The sequence below is a fragment of the Cannabis sativa genome, chromosome 8 (genome assembly GCF_029168945.1).
Source record: "Cannabis sativa cultivar Pink pepper isolate KNU-18-1 chromosome 8, ASM2916894v1, whole genome shotgun sequence".
Taxonomy (NCBI): domain Eukaryota; kingdom Viridiplantae; phylum Streptophyta; class Magnoliopsida; order Rosales; family Cannabaceae; genus Cannabis; species Cannabis sativa.
This window is the reverse complement of record NC_083608.1, coordinates 23,191,113-23,215,509: the sequence shown is the minus strand read 5'-3', so window position 1 is coordinate 23,215,509 and position 24,397 is coordinate 23,191,113. Positions and strand designations below refer to the sequence as shown.

The window sequence follows — 24,397 nt, the reverse complement described above, 5'->3', positions numbered from 1 at the left end:
CTCCATCTCCCAAATAAACATACTTCAAGTGACTAGGCAACGGCTTCAACTCCAACTCGGGTGGTTCTTGAATGGAAGGCTTAGGAGGCTTGAAATTGTTCTCTGACAACTCCAAAGATTCAAATGGCCTCCTAAACTTAGTGAAAGGCTGCTTTGACTCTACCCATGTAACTTTGGTTTCTTCATCTTCACTTAAAGCTTCAAGCTCTTCAAGAGAACTTATCATCTTTTCCTCTTTCGAAGCTTCCTTGTAAAATTTTTCAGCAACAATAGAATCATTCACACTTATGCGAGAGCATTCCTCAATCTCATATGGAAACCTCATGGCATTGAACACATTAAAAGTCACTTGTTGATCATTCACCCGCATAGTAAGTTCCCATTTTTGCACATCAATCAAGGTCCTCCCGGTAGCAAGGAATGGCCTTCCCAAAATAATAGGAACTTCTCTATCCGCCTCATAATCAAGAATGATGAAATGGCCGGAAAAATAAACTTATCAACTTGCACCAAGACATCTTCAATTTTTCCTTCCGGATGGGCCATGGAACGATCGGCCAATTGCAAAGTGACGGTGGTTCGCCTTGCTTCTCCAATTCCCAACTTCTTGAAAATAGACATGGGCATTAAATTAATACTAGCTCCCAAGTCACATAAGGCTCTACCCACATCTCTTCCGCCAATGGTGCATGGGATTGTAAAACTTCCGGGATCTTTCAACTTAGGAGGAATTTTGCTCTTCAACATGGCGCTACACCCTTCCGTCAAAGCCACTGTTTCAAACTCACCTAGCCTCCTTTTCTTTGTCAAAATGTCCTTCAAAAACTTTACATAGTTGGGCATTTGCTCCAAAGCTTCCACTAATGGTATGTTGATGTGGAGCTGCTTTAGAACATCAAGAAATCTTCGGAATTGACCATCTTCTTGCTGCTTTTTAAATCTTTGAGGAAATGGTGGGGGTGGCTTGCTAAGTAACTTTTCTGCTGCATTTTGATGAGGAATTGCTGCAGCATTTTCTTCAGGTTGCTCCTTTGCCATATTAGAAGGTTCAACATTTTTCTCTACTCGACTTTGGATTAAAGTGGGCTCATTTTTATCCTTAGCTTCTTCCTCGTTTGACTCCAGAACTTTACCACTCCTCAAGATTACCGCCTTGCAATGCTCTTTTCCATCTCTTCTTGGATTTTCAGTATCACTAGGCAAAGTACCTTGTGGCCTATTTCGAAGCTCATTAGCTAGTTGCCCAACTTGATTTTCTAGAGTTCTCATGGAGGTTGCTTGACTTTGGATCGCAGTGTCATTCTTCGCCATATAACTCTCAGTTCTTGTCATGAAATTTTCTGTCTTGGCCATGAAATCACGCATCATACTCTCAAGAGAACTTGTTTGGACACCTTGTTGTTGTCTTTGTTGAAAGGCTTGTTGAGAAAAACCAGGTGGAAAGTTGGATCTAGGAAGCATGGATGAATTACTAGTACCAGCCCCTTGATTTCTGTATGCCAAGTTTGGGTGTTGCTTGTATGTTTGGTTGTAGGCATTCTGACTTCCCATGTAAAACACAGATGCAGGATTGAATGGGCAATTGTCAAAGGTATGAGCCTCACTACAAAAAACACAAGAAACCTCCTCAAGTTGTTCCACAGGTGAGGAAACATTCTGTTGACCCATTTGTTGACCCATGCTCATATTTTTGATCATATTTGACATAGAAGCAACTTGGGCAGATAAAGCAGTAATGGCATCAACTTCAAGAACACCGGCAACCTTCTTCCCCAAAGGTACTCTAGTAGTGGGCCACTGATAATTGTTGTTGGAAATTCTCTCAATAATATCATAGGCCTCATTATAGGACTTGGCAAGTAAAGCACCATTTGCCGAAGCATCAACCACCATTCGAGTATGAGCATTGAGACCGTTGTAAAATGTTTCCATTTGGATGCAATGAGGGATACCATGGTGAGGGCATTTCCGCAACAATTCCTTGAGCCTCTCCCATGCCTCATACAAAGACTCATCTTCAAATTGTTGAAAGGAAGTTATTTCCTTTCGGAGCTTGGCATTCTTAGTGGGAGGAAAATACTTCATCAAAAACCGCTCCGCTAATTCTTGCCAAGTTGTGACTGACGCAGAAGGCAAGGAGTTCAACCAAGCTCGGGCTTGATCTCTCAAAGAATAGGGGAACAACTTTAACCTCAAGGCATCCTCCGTAACTCCGGGCAATTTGAAAGAATCACTCACCTCCATAAATAGACGAAGGTGAAGGTGAGGATCTTCGGTGGGTATGCCACTAAACTGTCCCACAGTTTGAAGCATCTGGAACATAAATGGCTTCAACTCAAACTGTGGAGCTTGAATTTCTGGCCTAACAATGCCCGGATTGAGCTCATTGAAAAGAGGTGCTGCGTATTGTCGGATGATTTGATCTCTATCATCCGCCATAATCACTGCATTTTGACCATTATTAGGGGCCATTTCCCCTTGAGCTCGTCGTCCATTTCCTTGGTCATCCATCATTTCTATTTCCCCTTGAGCCCTATGTTGAGCTCTTCTTCTCTCTCTGAATGTGCGCTCAATTTCGGGATCAATAGGATATAGATCAATATTAACAAATTCTTGGTACTCGTTCATATAAAATTTTCACCTGCCAATGCACAAGAGTCACCAAAAATGAGTACAAAATAATAGACTAAATTGCAAGCTAATTGACAATTACAACAAAATATATTTACAGTCCCCGGCAACGGCGCCAAAAACTTGTTGTGTTAAAATTAGATACGCAAGTGCACGTAGTCACAAACAAGTAATACAGTGATAAGTAATGAGTATCGTCTCCACAAGGACTCTGAAAATAAAATTTCTATTGCAAAAATTAATTACCAAGCAACAAGCCTAAAAACTAAAATTAAATGATTAATGAATCAACTAACGGAGTAAGAAAATAAGTAAATTAACTCAAAAGTAGATGCAAGATGAAAATAAAATTTAGTTGTAAGCTTTTGAAATGTGAAAGGCTTGAACTATTGAATCCCCCTATGTTTAGCAAAAACTGTGCGTTTTTGCTGCAGCAAAAAGTTAGCAAATCTTTAGCAAAAATCCCAGGTTAACAAGAACTCCATTAAAGTGCACAAAACTCTTCCAAATTTTATGCAATCAATCCTTGGACCTGTTCAAACATATTCCTATGCCAAGCAAGCTCAAGAATACCATTTCAAGCATAGTTCTCAATTGTTACACAAGGATATAACATATTCCTATGTTATTTCAAATCTAATCTAAAAAAAGATTAAGAACTTGTGTCATTCAAGCTAAGTCCATTACATTTAACCTTTCCAGAATTAAATATAACTCAATAATCAAGCTATTGGTGGCCAAACAATATCAAGAAATTAGCAATACACACACTTGAATGAACATGAGAATTTTTACTAAATATTTGCATAAGAAAATTACTCAACTAAACATAGGGTTCTTCAACAATTCAAACCATTAAAAAGTTTAGCTCATAGCTAACTTAAGAACCCCCATTACAAGATAAAACTTAGACATGGAGTTTGAATGTTAAGTTAAAGAAATTAAAAGAGAGAAGAAAGAAATAGCAAACAATAATAGAGGATTTTTCCAAAAGGATGAATGTTGAATCTTGTTGTGTTTCTCCTCTTTCCTCCTTCTTCTTCTTCTTCTTTCAATCTTCTCTTTTTTTTTCTGTATAAAGATGGCAGCCCAAAGTCTCCTTTCGTTCAGCCCCCTTTTTTTCTCTAAATGGAGGCTCTCCTCTTTCTTCTCTCTCCTTAGGTTTAGTACCTTTTTGCCCCAAATAAACCCTACACATGGCATGTTGATAGCCTCTCCATGTAATAGCTCCAGCCACCACTCTTATATTGCCACGTCATCTCCACAAATGCCACCTCTTTTAATGAAATGCCAACTCACCCTTTTTCTAAGAAAATAAAACACATCAGCCACTAATCTGTTTGCTGCAGCAAAAACTTCACAAAATTTCAGCAAAATTAAGAACATGACTAACTTGCTATTTTCTTTGCCAATTTATGCACAAGAGTTATTGATTTTAACTAACAACTTCAAAATACACACACAAACATAAAACACTGAAACTTTCACAAATTAAGAGACAAACATAACTTAAATGACACACAATTACATAAAAAAAATGCTTAAAGTGATATCAAAGAACTCTTTACTCAAGAGTTATTAGCACTCCCACTCAATTATGCTATCATGTTCCCAAAATATACGTATCACCCTGACCCAAAAGTAGGCTTAACTAATAAATCAAAGAACATGAATAGCACTCCTGAGATTGAGCCTAAGCATATCAGGATTTAGATTCTCTTAATCTAAGATCAACTTCTGATATTGACTTGGAAAGATACAACGGTAAGTTTATAATATCTTATCTAAGTTCAATATCGGTCCAGTCCAATGTATACTCCATACATTCGAAACTAGTATACTTTGCCAATGTTCTGGAAAGAACATAACACTTACTCCAAGTGTAAGTATACTTCATCGCTGATTATCACATCAGTGTAAATCCAAAACACTGATGAACAGGGACCAAATCTTTTGAATCATATAATCACAATCACATTCCACTGTATTGACAATACTGTAATTGTGAATAACTATATGTTCTGAATTTAACTGATTTTGTGCATATATCAAGTATATATTTAAACCATAAACATGTAACATACATGTAATCATAAGTCACTTCAAAATTCTAAATTGATAACTAATCAGATTGTAATGAGTTTTATTTAGGGCACAAAACCCAACAAACTCCCACTTGCACTAACATAAAACAAGTTGTGCATTACAATCAATCTTTTGCCTCGATCCTCTGATCAAGTGTAGTATATTTGAATCCACCCATATATCTAAAATCAGGTTCATAAAACTTATGAAACATCCTTAACTATATGCTTTACTCATCGGATACTGAAATCCTTACTGCCCATTAAGTACATCTGAACAAATAGAAGACATATCTCTCAAATTTTAAAATTTGGAATGCAGTGTAGAATTTTCTTCAGTAAAATAACTTTTTGGTAATTTCAAATTTACAAAGTTATATTTTCTCTGATGAAGCTTGAATTATTATAGATGGGTTTTTACACTCTTCTACAATGATTCCTGTACCCCCAGAGTAACCACTATCTCAAAATTCTTAATTAGTTGGTGTGGATATTAGGATCACTAATGCATAGTTCCTTAATATCTAACATATAGGTCACTTTTATAAATCTTTCTTGATTGTCCCCTAATGTTCCCCATTTGATTACATCTCAGATGGCTCCCACTCAATAGCAGATGTCTGCTTAAAAACTTTTAACCTTTTACTATTGTTTTGAGGGATATCTCGTTGTGATTTATTATCTTAGTCTGAAACTGTAAGTTTCTTTAAGACTATATCAACAACATAGTCTGAAACTGTAAGTTTCTTTAAGTCTATTATTATTATTATTATTATTATTATTATTATTATTATTATTATTATTATTACTTTCACCATATTTAAATTATTAATATTTAAATAAATATTAAAATATATATAAAAAAATATTTAATAATATTAGGATAATTTTTTTTCTAAATAAAATTTGCAGTACAGTTATAATATTTTCTCTGATCATAAATGCTAAGTACACAATTTATTCAATCAAAAAATTAATAAATTTAAACACTATTTTGCATTGTTACAATAATATATCTAATTTATCAATATATATGATATATATTTACAAATATATTCATCCCCTAATTTCACGAAGAAAAAAAGTTGTGCAATTCTAATTTTCCATCCTTCATAGTCAATCCATGTCGTATGTTAGCTGCACCATTGAAAAAAAATAAATAAATAACAGATTCATCAATTAAAGATAGCATATATACTTAAATAACTTACTTTGTACTGTCAACAAATATGTGATATTCATAGCAAAATCCAAATCTGTGAGACAAATAAAAATGTAGAATTGATTGATCAAAAGAATTAAACCATAAAAGTAATATGAATTAATTGAGTTAGTTTAATAAGCATAGAGATATACATATATAGCTTTCTTTGATTTCTCTGCATTAGAGTTTGAAGGAATAATGATTGTTGGAGAAGAAAACAATAATCACGATCGTATTAGTAGGAGAAGAAAATGACTTAGTGGGGTAATTACATGCAACACTTTCTAAAAAGTAGTTACCTCTTTTTTAATATCTATTTTAATTTTTTGTTAAAATATAATAATTATAATTAGTGACATTTTTTAAAAAAGCGTGATCGATTTTATTATAGTGCAATATGAGACAACAATTGTTTTAGAAGTGTTGCCTTATGACATTTAAGTTTGTTATTCAAATAAATATTTTTATTAACTTAATATTATTTGGTAACACTTATTGTATAGGTGTTTCTAAATAAGTATTTTAATAAATTCGTAACACTTTTTTCTCATGTGTTGCTAAAAAAGTGTTGCAAAATATTCTTTTTGTAGTAGTGATGTATATAATAAAAGCACAAATTAATTAATCTTGCATAAATTGAATTTCACATCTAACTTGACAGTATATCATATTATATATCATAAATCGACAAAATACCACTGTTGGCAGAATGCAGTAAACGACATACAATATAATAAATACACCAAAATAATTAATAGCCTAACTTACATAAGAAAAGCATGACTGAACTTATATAAAAGATACTATTAACTTTGGAAGAAAAATTAGAAGATGAAGAACAATTTAATAAATGAGATATGGAGATGAAGCACAAAAGAATCAATATCAATAATAGAAATAAGAATTACAAAAGCTACACTCTAATCTCACCAATATTACTATTCTAATACACTCATTTTTTGTCACTAAAATAAGTATAAATAAAATAATAATAAGAGAGAAAAATAAAATGCCAAAATAATTTTCTACTCTCTCTAAAATCTGATGCCTTTTTTACATTACAAAAGGTGATATTTATAATTGAAGCTTGCTGTGAAATGGGTGAAATTCGTGGACAGACTAATGGCAAAAGTGGCTCCAAAAACTTAGGGTAATGGGCCATGTATATCGATTTAATTTCCTGAAGCATTCAAATTAATCACTGATCGGTTGTTAAACATTGAGAAAGCTAAAACGTGGGACTCTTGCAACTGATGGTGGTGCACGTGCCTTGCTTTGTTGGAACATGAACTTCAACAAGTGGATTTGGCAACATTTTATTGTTGAGGAAATTACACTCTATACCATTTTTATATTATCCTCTTTTATTTTTACCCTCTTTTTTAAAGTCTATCATTTTTACTTCTTTTTTTAAACATTGTACCAATTTTGCCCCTGTCACTTCAAGATACTCTCCATGTGACTATCTTATGTCTGGGTATTTTGGGTACAATACATATAAAAAGAGGTATGTTTCAACTAAATATAAAATTAGAGGCAAATTTGCTTAATTAATTAATAAAAGAGTCATTTTTCAACTTACCCCTTTATTATTCCGTATTATCATGACCCACGTCTAAACTCAATATGGACTAGTGTGATTCTTCCTCTTGGGCTTTTAATAAAATTAAGGCCCAACTAATGATTTAAGAGATGCTTGACCTCGAGAAAATCATTGTCAAAATTACATGAAATATGAGATTTTGTAAAAAAGTTATAAAAATATGGCATTTATAGGTTTGGCACTCTTTTATGGCATTTTTTCATATTTAAGACTTTTTATGGTATTTGATATGCCATATTTTTGTAAACCTTTTATCCAAACCCATATTTCATGTTTTTGTTTCTAACTTAAATAGTTTTATTTTTTTTTTTAGTTTATTTTACATTTACATTTTAGGGTTTCTTTCTATTTGAAAAATTTACACCAAATACTATTTTTTTTTTCAAACATTACTTTTATAATTTGACAAAGATATTTTTACATTTATACTTTTCTTTATTTTTTTTTCTATTTTATTGTTTTTTACTTATTTAAATTTTAAAAAGTTTTTTTTTTTGTCTTTTTTATATATTTTTTAGTCAATTTTAGCTCTTTTTTTTCTTTTCATTTTTAAGTCTGATTTCTTTTTTCTTTTTTTTCTCTTCTCTCTCTAATTTTCTCTTTTATTTTATTTTTTCTAATTTCTCTTTGTGTCTCTCTCTTTTTTTTTTTCTCAAACTATTTTTTTTTCTCTTTGTATTTATATAAATATATATAATTAGTGTACATTTTTGTATCTCATTTTTTTATAGAAATTAAACTTGTTTATTTTTCTATTTAAACTACTATTTATTTATTTTTTTTGTTTGTTTTTTGTTAACAACTAATTATTTTATTAAAAACAGCAAAAAAAAAAAAAACCAGTTTAATCAACATCATCATGAAAAAAAAACAATATAAAAAATTATAATCTAAAAAGAATGCAAACTTTAAAAACTACTTTTATCAACATTGAAAATAACTAATAATTTCATTAAAAGATTAAAAAAAATAGTTTCATCAACAAGATAACGAAAAAAAAATTACAATCTAAAAACGATACTAACTTTAAAAACCAATTTCATCAATATTAAAAAAAAACTAATTACTTCATTAAAAGAGGCAACAAAAAAAAAATAGTTTCATCAATAACATACTGAAAAAATACACAATGCCTAATAACTAAACTTTTACAAACGATACTAAATTTAAAAACGGGAAATTTGATTTTATATGCTTACAAAATTAAAAAATTTTATTATTAAACAAAAAATCTAAACCCTTAAAAAACTATGCCTTTATTTTCAAAATCCCAAAAATATCCCCCTCACAATTCTCTCTCTCTGCATCATCTCTCTCTCTCTCTCTCTCTCTCTCTCTCTCTCTCTCTCTCTCTCTCTCTCTCTCTCTCTCTCTCTCTCTCTCTCTCTCTCTCTCTCTCTCTCTCTCTCTCTCTCTCTCTCTCTCTCTCTCTCTCTCTCTCTCTCTCTCTCTCTCTCTCTCTCTCTCTCTCTCTCTCTCTCTCTCTCTCTCTCTCTCTCTCTCTCTCTCTCTCTCTCTCTCTCTCTCTCTCTCTCTCTCTCACATCCCAACCGCCCACCCTCACCACCACCTCCGACCTCCATCCTCCGACCTCCGACCCTCACCGCGACCTCCGACCACTCGCACCAACACCCCGACCCAGCCCCACTCTCTCGGACCGCCCAAAATTCGCACCCCGAAATCTCTTCCTCTCTCTGAAATCGCAGAAAAAAAAAATTGCCACCAGGTCCGATGGTCGGACCATGGGGTCCGACCAATCGGACCCATCGGACCCATGGTCCGACCATCTGACTCCGGGAGCAATTTTTCTCTCGAAAACGCAAAAAAAAAAAAAATTGCCACTGTGTCCGATGGTCGGACCTCGGACCCCATGGTCCGACCATCGGACACAGGGAGCAATTTTTCTCTCTGGCAAAACGCAAAAAAAAAAAAAAAAAAATTGCTCCTGTGTCCGATGGTCGGACCCCATCGGACCCCATGGCCCGACCATCGGACCTGGGGGCAATTTTTTTTCTCGCGATTTCGGAGGAAGAGATTTCGGGTGCGACTGGCGGTCGCGTGTGTCTGGTTCGAGTGTCTGAGGTCGCGAGGATGGAGGTCAGTGAGGCTATGAGATATAGAGAGAGAGAGAGAGAGAGAGAGAGAGAGAGAGAGAGAGAGAGAGAGAGAGAGAGAGAGAGATGATGCAGAGAGAGAGAATTGTGAGGGGGGTATTTTTGGGGTTTTGAAAAAAAAGGCATAGTTTTTTAAGGGTTTAAATTTTTGGTTTAATAATAAAATTTTTTAATTTTGTAAGCATATAAAATCAAATTTCCCTTTAAAAACTAGTTTTGAATATATAAATTTTATATCAATACCTAATAACTAAACTTCTACCTTCATTCTTTATTTTGGCATTTAATTTTTATTTGCTTGCTCAAAAAATAGAATTAATTTAAACATACGTTATGTAGCGATATAGCAAAGAGAAACAGAAATTAAAATCAAAGAGAAAAAAAGAAACAAAGAAAATTAAAGAGGCAAAATGCAATAAAAACCATAAAAGAATAACAAAAAAAAAACAGTGGAATGTAAGAAACTAGTTAGTAAAACAACCAAAATAAAAACAAACAAATAAAAACCAGTTTCTTGAAATAATCAAATAAAAAATTGAAACTTAAAACTTAATTATGAACAACAATAAAAAAACTAGTTATGAAAACTAGTTACTTAGAAAAAAAAACCAGTTATGAAAATAATAAAATAATATGTGTGTCAGAAACTGATTATTTAAAATAAAATAAAAATTGTTGTTCACATATCATACAATAATAAAACTGGTTTTATACAAACTAAAAAAAATACAATAATATCATAAAAATGGAGCAACCCCATTACAGAACAATTAAAATATGTGAAACGAGTTTCGACCTATGAAACCAGTTTTGACGCTATAAAAATTCATAACAAAATACAAATATTAATTATAAAGTTAACTGAAACTAGTTTCATCAGACAATCAAATAAAAAAAAAATACTAATCACAAGTATAATAAAAACAACACACCATGCATACAAATATTAAAAAAATATATATAAGTGTAAAACAACCATAAAAACAAAAAAAAAAAACCATAAAACTCGAATAAAAACCATAAAAGAATAACAAAAAAAAAATAGTGTAATGTGAGAAACCAGTTAGTAAAACAACCAAAATAAAAACAAACAAATAAAAACCAGTTTCTTGAAATAATCAAATAAAAAATTGTAACTTAAAACTCAATTATGAACAACAATAAAAAAAAAAACAGTTATGAAAACTAGTTACTTAAAAAAAAAACCAGTTATAAAAATAATAAAATAATATGTGTGTCAGAAATTGATTATTTAAAATAAAATAAAAATTATTGTTCAAATATCATACAATAATAAAACTGGTTTTATACAAACTAAAAAAAATACAATAATATCATAAAAATGGAGCAACCCCATTACAGAACAGTTAAAACATGTGAAACCAGTTTCGACCTATGAAACCAGTTTTGACGCTATAAAAAATCATAACAAAATATAAATATTAATTATAAAGTTAACTGAAACTAGTTTCATCAGACAATCAAATAAAAAAAAAATACACACACACAAAAATACAAAAAAAAATATATATATATTAATCACAAATATAATCAAAACAACACACCATGCATACAAATATTAAAAACAAAATGTAATTGTAAGTTTCCAACCTAGAAACAAAATAATAAAAAAGTAACTTAAAATAAAAAATTTGTAATAACATAATGAAACTATTTTTTTTTATTTTTTTTAATGAAATTATTAGTTTCTTTCAATGTTGATGAAACTTGTTTTTTTTTTCAGGATGATGTTGATGAAACTGTTTTTTTTTCCTGCTGCTTTTAATGAAATAATTAGTTTTTAACAAAAAAAAAACAGTAGTTTAAATAAAAAAAACAACTTTAATTTCTGTAAAAAAAAACAACATCTACAGTTGAGATCATTTTTTCTTTATTTTAGTGTTTTAATTTTTAAAAAAATAAAAAGAAACACAAAGTTTTTTATAGCATTCCTCATTACTTTTTCCATAATTGTATATTTTTTAAAAAATGTCATATTTAGGGTAATTAAGTTTTTATGCCATATATATCAAAACATATATTCATTTTCTCATATTTTTGTAAATAGCCCAAAATCATTTGGGATATGATTCTTGACAATACATTTGTGTTAGAAGCATGGAAGGTTGTGTTGGGTTTTATGCCCTAAATAAAACTCATTTCAATATAATCAGATTTACTTATTAATATAGATCAGAAATAACATTTAATGTTGCATGGTTCACATGATTTATTTCATGATTATATGTACATAATGTATAAATTCATCTGAAACCTTTTTCACATACTTGATCGTGTTTATTGTGCCGTCAACACATTGGAAAGTAAACATGACTATGTGAATAAAGTTTTCTAGATTTATCAGACACAGGATTTTACTGATATGATAATCTACAACAAGAGTTTACTTGTATTTGGAGAAATACTATGTTCTTTCCAGAGCATTGGTTAAAGTAAAGCTCAGGTTGGATGCATGGAGTATGCATCGGAAGGGACCGATATTGAACTTTGACTTAGATTTATTAAACTTACCGTAAAATCTATTCAAGTCAATATCGCCTAGTTGATCCTAGATCAAATGATCTTAATCCTGTTATGATTAGGCTCAATCTTGAAAGGCTATTCGTGTTCTTTGAATTGTTAGTTAAGCCTACTTTTAGGTCAGGGTGATACATACTTTTTGGGAACACGGTAGTGCAATTGAGTGGGAGCGCTAGCATAAACATGGAATCTATAGCTTCTATCTAGTGAATAGTAAGCAAAGGATGATCTCCTTCGAGCTTGACCAAACGAAAATAAATGGTGGAGATCTCATTTCACATAAGCTGAAATATCATTTATACGGGGTCAAGTGTTTTAAGGATAAAATACATAGTAGGGTGTTACGGTAATTTAATCCCTTTACTGTGTAGATCATTCATATAGAGGATAATTGATCACATTAGGATTATAACAATGGATAACTAATAATGTGTCTATATGGTGGAACATATAGAGCATTCTATATACTGAGAGTGCAATTCTAAGTTCTATGCGTGGATTCAACGAAGAATTAATAAGTTAGTGAATTTTAGTGCTAAATTCTTGATCTACTTATTGGAAGCTCGGTTATATAGACCCATGGTCCCCCCACTAGTTGAGATAATATTGCTTGTAAGACTCATGTAATTGGTTTTGATTAATCAATTATAATTCTCAAATTAGACTATGTCTATTTGTGAATTTTCACTAAGTAAGGGCGAAATTGTAAAGAAAGAGTTTATAGGGGCATATTTGTTAATTATGATACTTTGTATGGTTCAATTAATAAATATGATAAATGACAATATTATTTAATAATTATTTATAGTTATTAAATAGTTAGAATTGGCATTTAAATGGTTGAATTAGGAAATTGGCATTTTTGAGAAAATCAGATACAAAAGGTGTTAAAATTGCAAAATTGCAAAAAGCAAGGCCCAATCCACTAAGTGTATGGCCAGCCACCTATTGTAGTATTTTAAGTTAATTTTTTCATTATTTTAATGCCATATAATTCAAATCTAACCCTAGTGGAATGCTATAAATAGATAGTGAAGGCTTCAGGAAAATTACACTTCACATCAGAAAAAACTGAGCCTTCTCTCTCCCTATCTTTAGCTGCCACTTCTTCTTTCTCTTCCCTCTTGAATTTCGAAATCCTTAGTGTATGAGTAGTGCCCACACACAGCAAGTGATACCTCAATCATAGTGAGGAAGATCGTGAAGAAAGATCATCAGCAAAAGAGTTTCAGCATCAAAGATTCAGAGAAAGAGATCCAGGTTCAGATATTGATAATGCTATGCTACAGAAAGGAATCAAGGGCTAGATATCTGAACGGAAGGAGTCATATTATTCCGCTGCACCCAATGTAAGGTTTCCTAAACTTTATATGTGTTTATTTTATCGTTTTAGAAAGTTCTTATTTAGGATGTTAATAAACATACTTGTGAGTAGATCTAAGATCCTGGTAAAATAATTTCCAACAGGTTGGACTTGAGCTTTCTTTAGTTTGGACTTATCATCATTCTTACTTCTATCCACTTTATGCTCCTGATTTGAAATTTAACACAAATTAGATTAAATCACTTATTTTCATATTAATTAATTTTTACATTCAAACTCATGAAAATATATATTATTTAACTCTAATTTAGTACTCAAATACACTTAAAAATATGCAATTTTTACACACTAATCACCCCTATACGAAACTAATTGTTTTAAACTTAAAATGAAATTAAACCTTACCTTAAGCTTTCTGGCTAGGAGAATTTGTTGTCCTGCTACTACGGGAGCTTAGATCACTAAGTTTTGAATTGAAAATTGAAAAAAATAGATTTAAGAGGAGAGAGAATTTTTAACGAAAAAGGAGGGTTTTGTTTTCATTCATCTGTTTTAAAAATTTATAACATTAATATATATAGGGATATGATTTTGTCCCGTTATTGTACTTTCACGGATTGTAATCCGGTACGGCAGCCGTCAGATGATGGAGTCATTTGATCTGACAGCTGAGATTGATCTAGGGGTAATTAGGGTTAAAAAATAGAAACGTACCCTAACACTCATTTAATGTACCCTGTGACCCATCTAATGTACCACGGAATACATTCCGTAAAAGTACATCACGGGACAAAATGATATCCCAATATATATATGTATATTATCAAAACGTACTCATAAGTTTTATAATAAAAAAATAATATTATAATAATAATATAAGATAATATTAATAATATAATAATAAAAATTTTATTATTAATAATTATCTTATTATTTTTTAGCCACTAAGAAATTTATACTTCTAGGGCGCTAAGTTAAATCCCACATACTCCTAATTACTTCAATACCCATATTATCAACTTATCATAATATTCCCATAAATTCTATCAATTAAATCCGTTATGACATTTCTGGCTCCCAATCAAGTCTCCAAGGTCGCCAAACCTGAAAATATTTATATTACACTGATAACTCATATTACATTCACATATACCATATAAATCTCTGCAATTTATAAATTATGTTTATTTATCCACTTATAACAAATTTAAAATTTATGTTGAGCTAGATTAGTAGGATCATAATCCCACTTATTACCTAATTAACCCATAATATAATTATAAACCCTAATTATTTACCATTAGGCTTATCGAGATATTACAACAATAGTTAAATTGACATTAGTTGGATGAGTGAGAGTATCATGTTCCTTTTATAGTGTTTCAACTAGGGCTTAGGGCTAAATTATATGGATTAAAAAAGGATAAAAAATTGAGCAAAATAAACTTAAGTGTCGTACACAATAATGGGATCACTTTCTAGTTACAATTTTGCCACTTTATTTTAACCACTTATCCTTCTTTCAATAATACCATATTTTCCAATTCAATCATATAGAGGCCAAAACTATTTATTTAATAATTATAATTAATTACTAAATAAAATTGTCATTTATGTAATTTATTAATTAGACCATACAAAGTCTCTTAATTGACAAATTGACCTTAAAATCTTTTTTCTTCATAATTAAGCCCTTGCTTAGTGAAAATTCTTAAATAAGACATAGTCTAATTTTAGAATTATAATTGATTAATTAAAATCAATTAACTGAGTCTGCAAGCAGTATTATCTCAACTAGTGAGGGGACCATGGGCCTATATAACCGAGCTTTCAATAAGTAGATCTAGAATTCACCAAGTAAATTCCCTAACTTATTAATTCCGCCTTGCGCCATTATAGATTTGGAATTGAATAGCACTCTCAATTATATAGAACGCTCGATATGTATCACGATATAGATTCGTTATGATTATCCATTATTACAATCCTAATAGTCAAGGATCCTCTATAGATGATCTACATTGAATAGGGACAAATTTACCGTTCACCCTTTAATGTATTTTATCCTTAAAACACTTAGCCACATATAAATGATACTTCAGTAAACTAATATAATTACTAAAATGAGGCCCCAATCATTTATCTCTATTCAGCCAAGCTCGAAGGAAATCATCGTTTCACTTCTAAAATACTTATAGAACCTATAGATTCCATATCTATGATCAGCGCTCCCACTCAATTGAACTACCATGTCCTTAATCTGTATGTCATGAGAAGATCCAATTGGTCGACTTTACGAACAAATTGAAGAACATAAATAATACAACTAAGTTGAACCTAACCATATCATGATTAAGATCCATAGACCTAAGATCAACCATTGATATTGACTTAGAAAGATATAACGGTAAGTTTATGATATCTTATCTAAGATTAATATCGGTGCCTTCCAATGTATACTCCATATATCCGATACTGATAAACTTTGCCAATGCTCTGGAAAGGACATAACACTTATCCAATGTGTAAGTATACCTTATCGTTGATTATCATGCAGTCTAAATTCAGTGAACTGACAAATCATAGGAATTAAACTTTTGAACATATAATCATGATTATATTCCATTGTGTTGACGACACTATAACATGAACAAATATATCTATACATATATTTACATATGTTCTAGACTTAATAGAATTTATACATTAAGTATAATCATGAAATAAATCATGTGAACCATGTAATATAAAAGCGATTTTTGATATTTTATTAATTAGTAAATCTGATTATATTGAAATAAGTTTTATTTAGGGTACAAAATCCAACAGTATTTCCTTTCTCCAGTTTCATCCCAGAGAATTAGAGATCTATACTTCATGCCATACAACATTTCATTAGGAGTCATCTCTATAGTACCCTGATAACGGTTGTTATATGAGAACTCTATCAGTGGTAGATATTTGCTCCAAGAGCCTTAAAAATCTAACACACACATACGTAACATGTCTTTTAGTATCTGGATTATCCTTTTGGACTGCCTATTAGTCTGAGGATGGAATATTGTACTAAACTTCAGTTTTATACCCATAACCCGCTGGAGACTCTGCCACAATTTTGAATTCTTTCATAACAACGAATTTTTCTTAATAAATTTTATTTTATTTTTTAAAAAAATGCTCTTATTATATTAAAGTTTTTTTTTTTTTATTTATATCTACCGCACTAAGGGCGGTTAAGTTATCTAATTTCCATATAATTTAAGAACTCCATAATTCACTAAAAGTTTATAGTTCTTTTATTAATTTTAGGGAAATTCTACAATGCACCCCCTTAAAATGGATACATTGATGTACCCTTGTCTGTTTTAGCACCCGAAATAATTTTTTTGTCAAATTTTTTCTCATGGTTATGTATGTTATAGTTATTTAAGACATCCTGCAAAATTTTAAAAATTTTGGAAAAGTTTAACATGCCAAAAACTACGTTCAAACAGTGTGTTGCACGCGTGATTATTTTATTTTATACGCGTGTAAAATAGACTGTTTGAACTTTGTTTTCTATATTGTAAATTATTCAGAATTCCTCAAAATTTTAAAAGTTATCTTAAATAGCTATAACGTACATGAATATGAAAAAAAAAATTAGACTAAAAAATTCTTCTAAATGCCGAAACAAGTCAACATCTCTTTTAAAAGAGTGCATTGTAGAATCACCCTTAATTTTATTAACTTAAAAACTTTGTTTGGATGAAAATTTGAAATGAAGGGTCAAACCAAAGAGTGTGACCCGAATTGACGAGCGGCGGCGCAGGTGTTCCAGCTTGCCAAGAAGTACAACACACACCACACCCATCTCCCTTCCCAAACAAAATTAGTCCCATTCACCTGATTTTCCTCTCTAAACCCACACGGGGCGGGGCCCACTCTTCCCGGTTTTAACACGTGTCGCCCTTATACTCTTCCACTACTCAGCTGTCAACTTTAATTAAAATTAAATTTAAAATATATATTATATTATATTATTCTCAAATGCGAAAAAGGATGTTCACTGTGACTAAAGTTTGATCATCATAATCAGAGTTCCATTTCCACCATTGAAAACACACACACAAAACTCAAAAGGGAGAGAAGAAAGTAAGGTTCTTTCTCTCCCCTCTTTCAAAGCTATCTCACTTTCTCTCTCTGAAAGTTCGTACACTTTCTCAGAATCTTATCGAATTCAGGTGAGATCGCCCTCTTAATTGGATTTTCATTTTTTTTTTTAATTTTTGTGATTTTTATATTTACAGCTTGATTTCGGTGGCTTTATCTGTATTTGATTTTTTTTATGTGTTTTGGCAAATTGGGATCAATTCTAGGGTTTCGTTTTGGTTGCTTATGGATTTTTTTTTAATCAAACCCTAATTCTCAATTCTTAGTTGTATTTCAGATAAGTGAATAGAATTAGCTATGTTAATTAGTTCTCAATTATCTTTGGTTGTTTGTTTGGCATGCAAGAAATTAGGTTTTCGGTTTGGATAGAAAATTTAATGGTTTCGGATGAGATAAGTTTAATTTTGTGATATTGTGGAATACCCCATTTTTACGAGTTAGCTTATTGAATTGTATGGCTTGTTTTTATATATTCTTGAATTTCCCACCCAAATTCCTATATATATATATATGTAAATATATATATATATGTCTGTACTATTCGAAAGAGCTCTTTTTTGTCATAATACCATTGAGATTGTAATTGATAGGTTCATGAGCTGAAGTGGGAACTGGGATTTTAGAGTGCAAATCATAAAGTTTTCAGGATTAGCCAAAGTACTGAAAGATCCTCTTAGTTTCGTATGAACGTATCTGTGTAGCTTGGAACTTCTGAGTATGACGAGTGGTCCTGTGAGACGAGTTTCACGTCAAGATATACAATTGGTATGTTAATAATTCGAGTCTCTACATTTGTTCGATTTCTTATTGAACTTAATCTTTCCTTTTCTTAAATCGTAAATATCTATTTGGTGTATATGCTATCATGTTTTCGTATCTTATGGTTCTTAACTAAGTTCCAGGTACAGAATCTTATTGAACGATGTCTGCAGCTGTATATGAACCAAAAGGAAGTTGTAGATACTCTATTGGATCAGGCAAAAATAGAACCTGATTTTACATCACTAGGTAACTATCTTGTCCCGTTTAACTCTAATTGATTGAGTGTTCATAGACATAGCCTCTTAGGTTCCAAATTCAAATCTCCCGAATCCTCTTAGGTCCTAAATTTGAATCTCTGAAAAGAAAAAAATAATACTAATAATAATAATAATAACTCATTGCAAGCTATTAGCCAAAAAAGATAAAATAAAATCATTGGCATTAATTATTTTTTAATCTTTTCCTCCTCTTCAATATTTGTTCATTCCCTGTATCCATATGTGAGTACCTAATCTGGTTCTTCTCATGTTAATGTACTTTCAGTTTATTTATTTTTCTAGCATTTGTGTTTTTTTTTATAATTAAAACTTGTCTGCGTGTAACAGTTAATGTGTACCAGATTAATCATTCATACTTTCACAGTTATATTCATTGCCTACCAATTATTCATATTCACTAGGCACTTAATTGCTTTCACCTCTTCCCTCAATCTTACTGCTTATAATCTAACAACATTATGCTAGCCTTTTACTCATTAACTTCTCTCAGAAGACCCTCATACATCCTGCAGTAGTTGATATGTTATAATATAAAAATATTTATATATATTTTCACAGCTGAAGTGAAATAAGACTTAAGGGAAGGGACTTTATAATGCATGTACATTTGGAATAGTTTTTTTCCCCTCTCTGAAAGGAATAGGTTATTTTTGTTTTTGAGGACATACAAACGTGAATTGGAGTTTAGTCATCTTGCGTCCATGAATTTGGTATTTGTATTCTCTTCATCGAATAAAAGTCTTGTTTGCATTTCAGTTTGGCAGAAGCTTGAAGAAGAGAATCAGGATTTTTTCAAGGCTTACTACTTGAGATTGATGCTGAAGCACCAAATATTGGAATTTAACAGGTTGCTTCAGCAACAGGCCCAATTGATGCATCAAATGCACCCAAGTGGTGTTGCTCCGCTACCTACATCTAATGGTGCCCACATTTCATGTAAGTATACTTTATTAAGTTGGACACTTTATAGGCTCAACATAACTTCAGCTCCCTTTGCATCAATCAGAGTTCAAGGATAATTTTGTATTATTGTTCTCTCAAACATTTTTTCCGTGGAAGAATGATTAACTTTTTTTTTTATTTTGTTTAGTGTATCAATGTTTGGGGAAATTTATTATTGAAGGGTAATGTTAAGAGAAAATGTTCAGTTGGTTTAACTCTTGAATAATCTTCAATTGCAAGTTTTCCTGTTTTGGTATGGAAATTTTAAGGATTGGTTTTTAACTTTCTTACCTACAACTGGTTTTGATCTAATCGCTTATGGCGTGTTTGGTTGGTTGGAAGGGTCATTTATGGACTCACAATTCCATTGGTCAAAGGAATTGTTGTCTCAATCCTTCTTCTAGTGGAAAGCATTTTCCATTCTAAACTACATAAGAAAATTTATGTTTCACCTAGGGGTGCTCATGGTCACTTTGGTTGGTTTTGAAATTCCAAACCAGTTACCAAATTGAATAAGTCAAACTTTATTTAGTGGGGCATATTTTTTATGTAAACCGAACCAAACGAAATGATAATTGAACCTGTATATTTTGAGCATCAATAAACTTTAATATCATACTTGAATATAATTATCATAAAGTATATAGTTATCATTTATTATCAATTTCATAATAATTTCTACTCAAGCAAATGTTACCAAAGTTAAAAAATGTTAATATGTGATTTTTATGTGTATATACATACATATATATGTAAATATATACGATAAGGTCTGTTTGCGGTCTTTGTTCACTCAAACACAAACTGCTAACTAATTGATTGTAATTTTTAACCCAAAAAAATAACAATTGACCAAGTCGACCAATTAATAGATAAAATCACTTGTTATAGTCTATATTAGCAGTTCATTAACACCCTTAATTAAAATAAATTGTATTATGTAATTAAATTATTAGTTTCTGAAATTTAGTGTAATATTGAATTAACTAAGGTAGTAAAATTATTTAATTATATAATGAAATGATTAATCTCTTCTGCTTTAGTATTATAAATTCATCCAATCACTATTTGCATTACTCTTACAATTGCATTAATCATTATTTCCATTACTATGTTAATTCAATTCCATTGAACAAAACATTATCTTAGTTCACTTAGGGTCCAATATTTCATGATTAACAAGTATTTTATGCGTATTAATTTAGTATGTTGATCACTGTTCAGTCACAGTTTAAGGAAAAAATGATAAAAATATGGATTCCGAAATTCGATCTTGTAGGTTGTTAGTTTCTTAAGTAGCATCACACCTTTTAGATATGACAATTGTCAGTTGTACATTTATTTACCAACGAGATTATCTCTACTTTCATTATCACTCAAAGCCAACTAACTTAACTTATTGTCTGGTATTTTAGTTAGTTTGTCCAAATTAATTATCTCAACATTTTAATGGCATGTTGAGCTTTATTATCTTAGCATTAATGTTACTAGTTATTACTTTCCGACGTGTCATGGTTTGAAAACTATTGAAATCTACGTTTTGAAACCCATTAGGTTCTGAGGTGTAGAAAAAAGTATCAAAACCTACATTTTTTTCTGAATTGTTCCAAACCTACACGTCAATTAATCGAGGCATCTGAAACCTACTTGGCATGAGTTTTAAATCAGGAAACTTGTTTGTCTTTGGCTGTTCTAACATTTGTCTTGGGCTTTCTTAAAAAGTAGTGGTTGTGTTTTTATCAGATTCTTGTGGGGCCACTGGGCATATTCGAATCAACAAAATATCAATAAAGACAAAACATAGAAATGGAAACATAATTACTATTCTTCTATTCTGTTCTAATTCAATTCTAGGTTTCGGAATTTTAGTATTTTCTTAATTTTGTGAACTTTGTATGCTTTCTTATTACTTTCTATGAACTAATGTTATTTTTTAATGCATATGAATCTATGATTATTAATTTTATGATTTTGATGTTATTTGAGACTTACACCTCAGTCCAATTCAAAACATACGTTTTGATTTGATCGAGGAAATTGCCTCAAATCCTGATTTAGCTTTTCTAAATCTTATTATCTGACAGTGCACCAGAACTCAGCATGCTATCCCCAAGAGCATATAGGACCAGCTCTGAAGCCAGAAAACATGCACCATGCAGTTGGTTCTTGTTTGTCCAATGCATTTACCAATGGTGGGTCTTCAGTGCACCAGGGTATGCACAATGCTGTGGATATGTCTGCTCATGCTGGTAGGATTGATGCTCCACAAAACATGATCTCAACACAGAACTCTAACATGGGACTGTTGCAAGGAATAAATGGTGGAATGATCAAATCTGAAGTTGGCAGGATGATCAAATCAGAAGGTGGTGGTGTCATTAAGTCAGAAATGGGATACCCAAGCACTTCCCCATATATGTTCGGTGCTGATAACAATGTCATGGAATCACGGCCAAATATTGGAGATGCATCTGTTGCTCCTTTCAGCACTGTAGATCCTAACCCGCAAGCCCTGAATGATTCACTTCTTGATGTAGACACTTCTTCGTATGGATTTTTAAGTCAAATTCCTAGAAGTTTCAGTTTATCAGATCTGACGACTCATTTTTCTCAAAGTTCAGGTATGTACATCTTTTGTCTGTGTCTCTGGGTTATTATTAGTTATTCTACTTTGTTCGAGCAGGATGAGTATGTGCATGAGCTTTTTCGTCATGTGTAAGATTGTTTTGTCTTTTTTAGCTAGTAACTATAATAGATATCTTAGGTTCAGACTGCACTTGACACGTCATCATTCTATTGGTTTTTCCCATACTATAATTTCCACCAGGTGGTAGCTCAAATGGTCAGGCATCAAGTTTTTTTTTCCCTCTCATGAAGTTTGATGTTGGACCCCTCTTGGGTAGGGTTTACTCTCTCAAATATTGTAGGATTAGGCTCAGAGTAGCAATTTGATAGAGGGTGGGTGTACATAGAGTTTTCTGGCTTTCAAATATTGTATGATTAGGCAGAGAGTGTAACAATTTGGTAGAAGATGTGTGCATAACTATTTTAACTGTTCACGAAACTGAATCCATGATTCTTAATTTTTCAGATATACTGGAGAGTTATTCTAGGTCACCTTACCTGGTACCAGATGCTGAGGACTTCCTGGATTCTCGTGAAAGAGATAATCAAGGTCACATCTTTCCCGAGTAGAGTAAATCTTGTTACTAAATAATCATACAATTCCATGTCTAATATATCTCCTGCTTCATTTCTTACCCTTACAGGAGACAATAAAAGATTGGACAATCCCAATTCCTTATCTAATATCTCATACCATTTCTTACCCTTACAGGAGACAATAAAAGGTTGGACACCATATCAGAAGGACTAAGTTATGACGATTTTGGGAGTGACTAGTTAATAAAGTTACAGAGTAAGTTACGTGTCATGTTCTAGGAAAATTATCCTTTTCTTCTTTAGAACTTAAGTTGTTAGCATTAGTATTAGATGGTAATGGATGGGATATAAACATGTAGCTAGGATTGTGAATGTGTACACACTTGAGAAATTGGACAAGAAGCAGATGAAAGTAAATGATTCACCTTTGAAGTGTTTGCCAAAAAAATGACTTGAGGTTTTACTAACTCGGCCTCGGCTGGTGGTTTTGTTTCTTCAGCTCTAATTTGACAGTGGAAATTGGGTGGGTGTACATAAACACATTATGGAGTTTGGATGTCTAAGCATTAAACTATTTTGAAGGTAATGGTTGTTGACGTAGTGATGAGAATTGACATTAGAATGGTTCTATGGAGATGGAGAACAAAGGACAAGGCTTTTCCAAAGGTTTTTGTAACAATGGACTACATAGACTTTATACTACCTGCTGTATTTGATAATTGTGGCGTGTTAGTTATTTGTATCCACAACAAATTTGGTCTTTTGTTGGATGATGATGATGATATTTTGTGCCATATTGTTTTTTTTTTTTTGAATAAAAAGAAAAAAGAAAAAGGAAAAGTAACTTTCTTAGAGTGTTCACACAAAATATGCACCAAAATATTATAATATTATTTAAAATTGTGGCTCTTCTTAATTAAAGTCACATGTGATTTGGCTGTGTAGAGATTGATAAGCTAAAGAGCAAGAGAGAAAAACAGAGGAAAGAAAATGAAGCCTTAACTCAACAGAGTAGGCCATTGCTTTATTTATATGTATTCAGTAAGTACATTCAAGAAGAATACAGTTAAGCAAGAAAACAGAAATCAACTAACTCTAACAAACTATGTAACAGACACGAATTAGTTATTTAGGTGACATCACTAAGTAGTTTGTTAACATCCCCCCTCAAACGAAAAGTTGTAGGAGACATCTTGAGTTTGGCAACCAGGTAGTTGAATCTGTCTGTTGAAAGAGACTTAGTCAAGGCATCAGCGATTTGGTCCACTGCAGGCACGTATCGAACAGATAGTTCTTTGGCAAGAATGAGATCACGAACAAAGTGTAGGTCGATCTCTATGTGCTTGGACCTAGCATGAAATACTGGATTTGCTGCAATAGCAGCAGCACTTTGATTGTCTACCCATAATATTGGGCAGTGAGTTTGTGAAACATGAAGTTCAGATAGTAGGGAAACCAGCCACTTAATCTCTGCTGCTGCATTTGCTAGAGCTCTAAACTCACTTTCAGAGCTTGAACGGGCCACCACATTTTGCTTTTTAGCAGACCATGACACTAGATTTCCTCCAAAGAACATTACATAACCACCAGTGCTTTTCCT

The 24,397-nt window shown here is 31.8% G+C and overlaps 2 protein-coding genes and 1 non-coding gene across 10 annotated transcripts; 2 read left to right on the top strand and 1 right to left on the bottom strand.

Annotated features, from left to right (window-relative positions):
• Positions 1 to 396: 396 nt before the first annotated feature.
• LOC133030487 (uncharacterized) lies at positions 397 to 2,628 on the bottom strand. Its single transcript, XM_061103244.1, has one exon. The coding sequence runs from the start codon at positions 2,626 to 2,628 to the stop codon at positions 397 to 399; it is 2,232 nt and encodes a 743-aa protein (XP_060959227.1).
• On the top strand, positions 1,949 to 2,055 carry LOC115701773 (small nucleolar RNA R71). Its single transcript, XR_004008754.2, has one exon. It is a non-coding gene; the product is annotated as a small nucleolar RNA R71 (small nucleolar RNA).
• Positions 2,629 to 17,514: 14,886 nt separating the features above from the next.
• LOC115700591 (uncharacterized) lies at positions 17,515 to 23,665 on the top strand. Of its 8 annotated transcripts, none has more exons than XM_030628187.2 (8): positions 17,515 to 17,724; positions 18,244 to 18,418; positions 18,556 to 18,661; positions 19,450 to 19,629; positions 21,720 to 22,256; positions 22,727 to 22,810; positions 22,973 to 23,053; positions 23,297 to 23,665. In XM_030628187.2, exons 2-7 carry the CDS (start codon positions 18,371 to 18,373, stop codon positions 23,035 to 23,037), a joined length of 1,020 nt encoding a protein of 339 aa, XP_030484047.1. In that variant the 5' UTR covers positions 17,515 to 17,724; positions 18,244 to 18,370; the 3' UTR covers positions 23,038 to 23,053; positions 23,297 to 23,665. The 8 variants fall into 8 exon arrangements, with proteins under 8 accessions (XP_030484047.1, XP_030484046.1, XP_030484043.1 ...); XM_030628186.2 differs by having other exon boundaries at positions 17,518 to 17,724; positions 18,550 to 18,661; XM_030628183.2 differs by having other exon boundaries at positions 17,518 to 17,724; positions 18,550 to 18,661; positions 22,905 to 23,053.
• Positions 23,666 to 24,397: the final 732 nt, after the last annotated feature.

What these genes read in the sequence shown, in the direction of transcription:
- LOC133030487 (XM_061103244.1), bottom strand. Translation starts at nt 2,628, where the DNA reads ATGAACGAGTACCAAGAATTTGTTAATATTGATCTATATCCTATTGAT.
- LOC115700591 (XM_030628183.2), top strand. Translation starts at nt 18,371, where the DNA reads ATGACGAGTGGTCCTGTGAGACGAGTTTCACGTCAAGATATACAATTG. An exon ending in TCATTTTTCTCAAAGTTCAG is followed by an intron (nt 22,257 to 22,726) that starts GTATGTACATCT and finishes TTAATTTTTCAG; the next exon opens with ATATACTGGAGAGTTATTCT. An exon ending in TCGTGAAAGAGATAATCAAG is followed by an intron (nt 22,811 to 22,904) that starts GTCACATCTTTC and finishes TTACCCTTACAG; the next exon opens with GAGACAATAAAAGATTGGAC.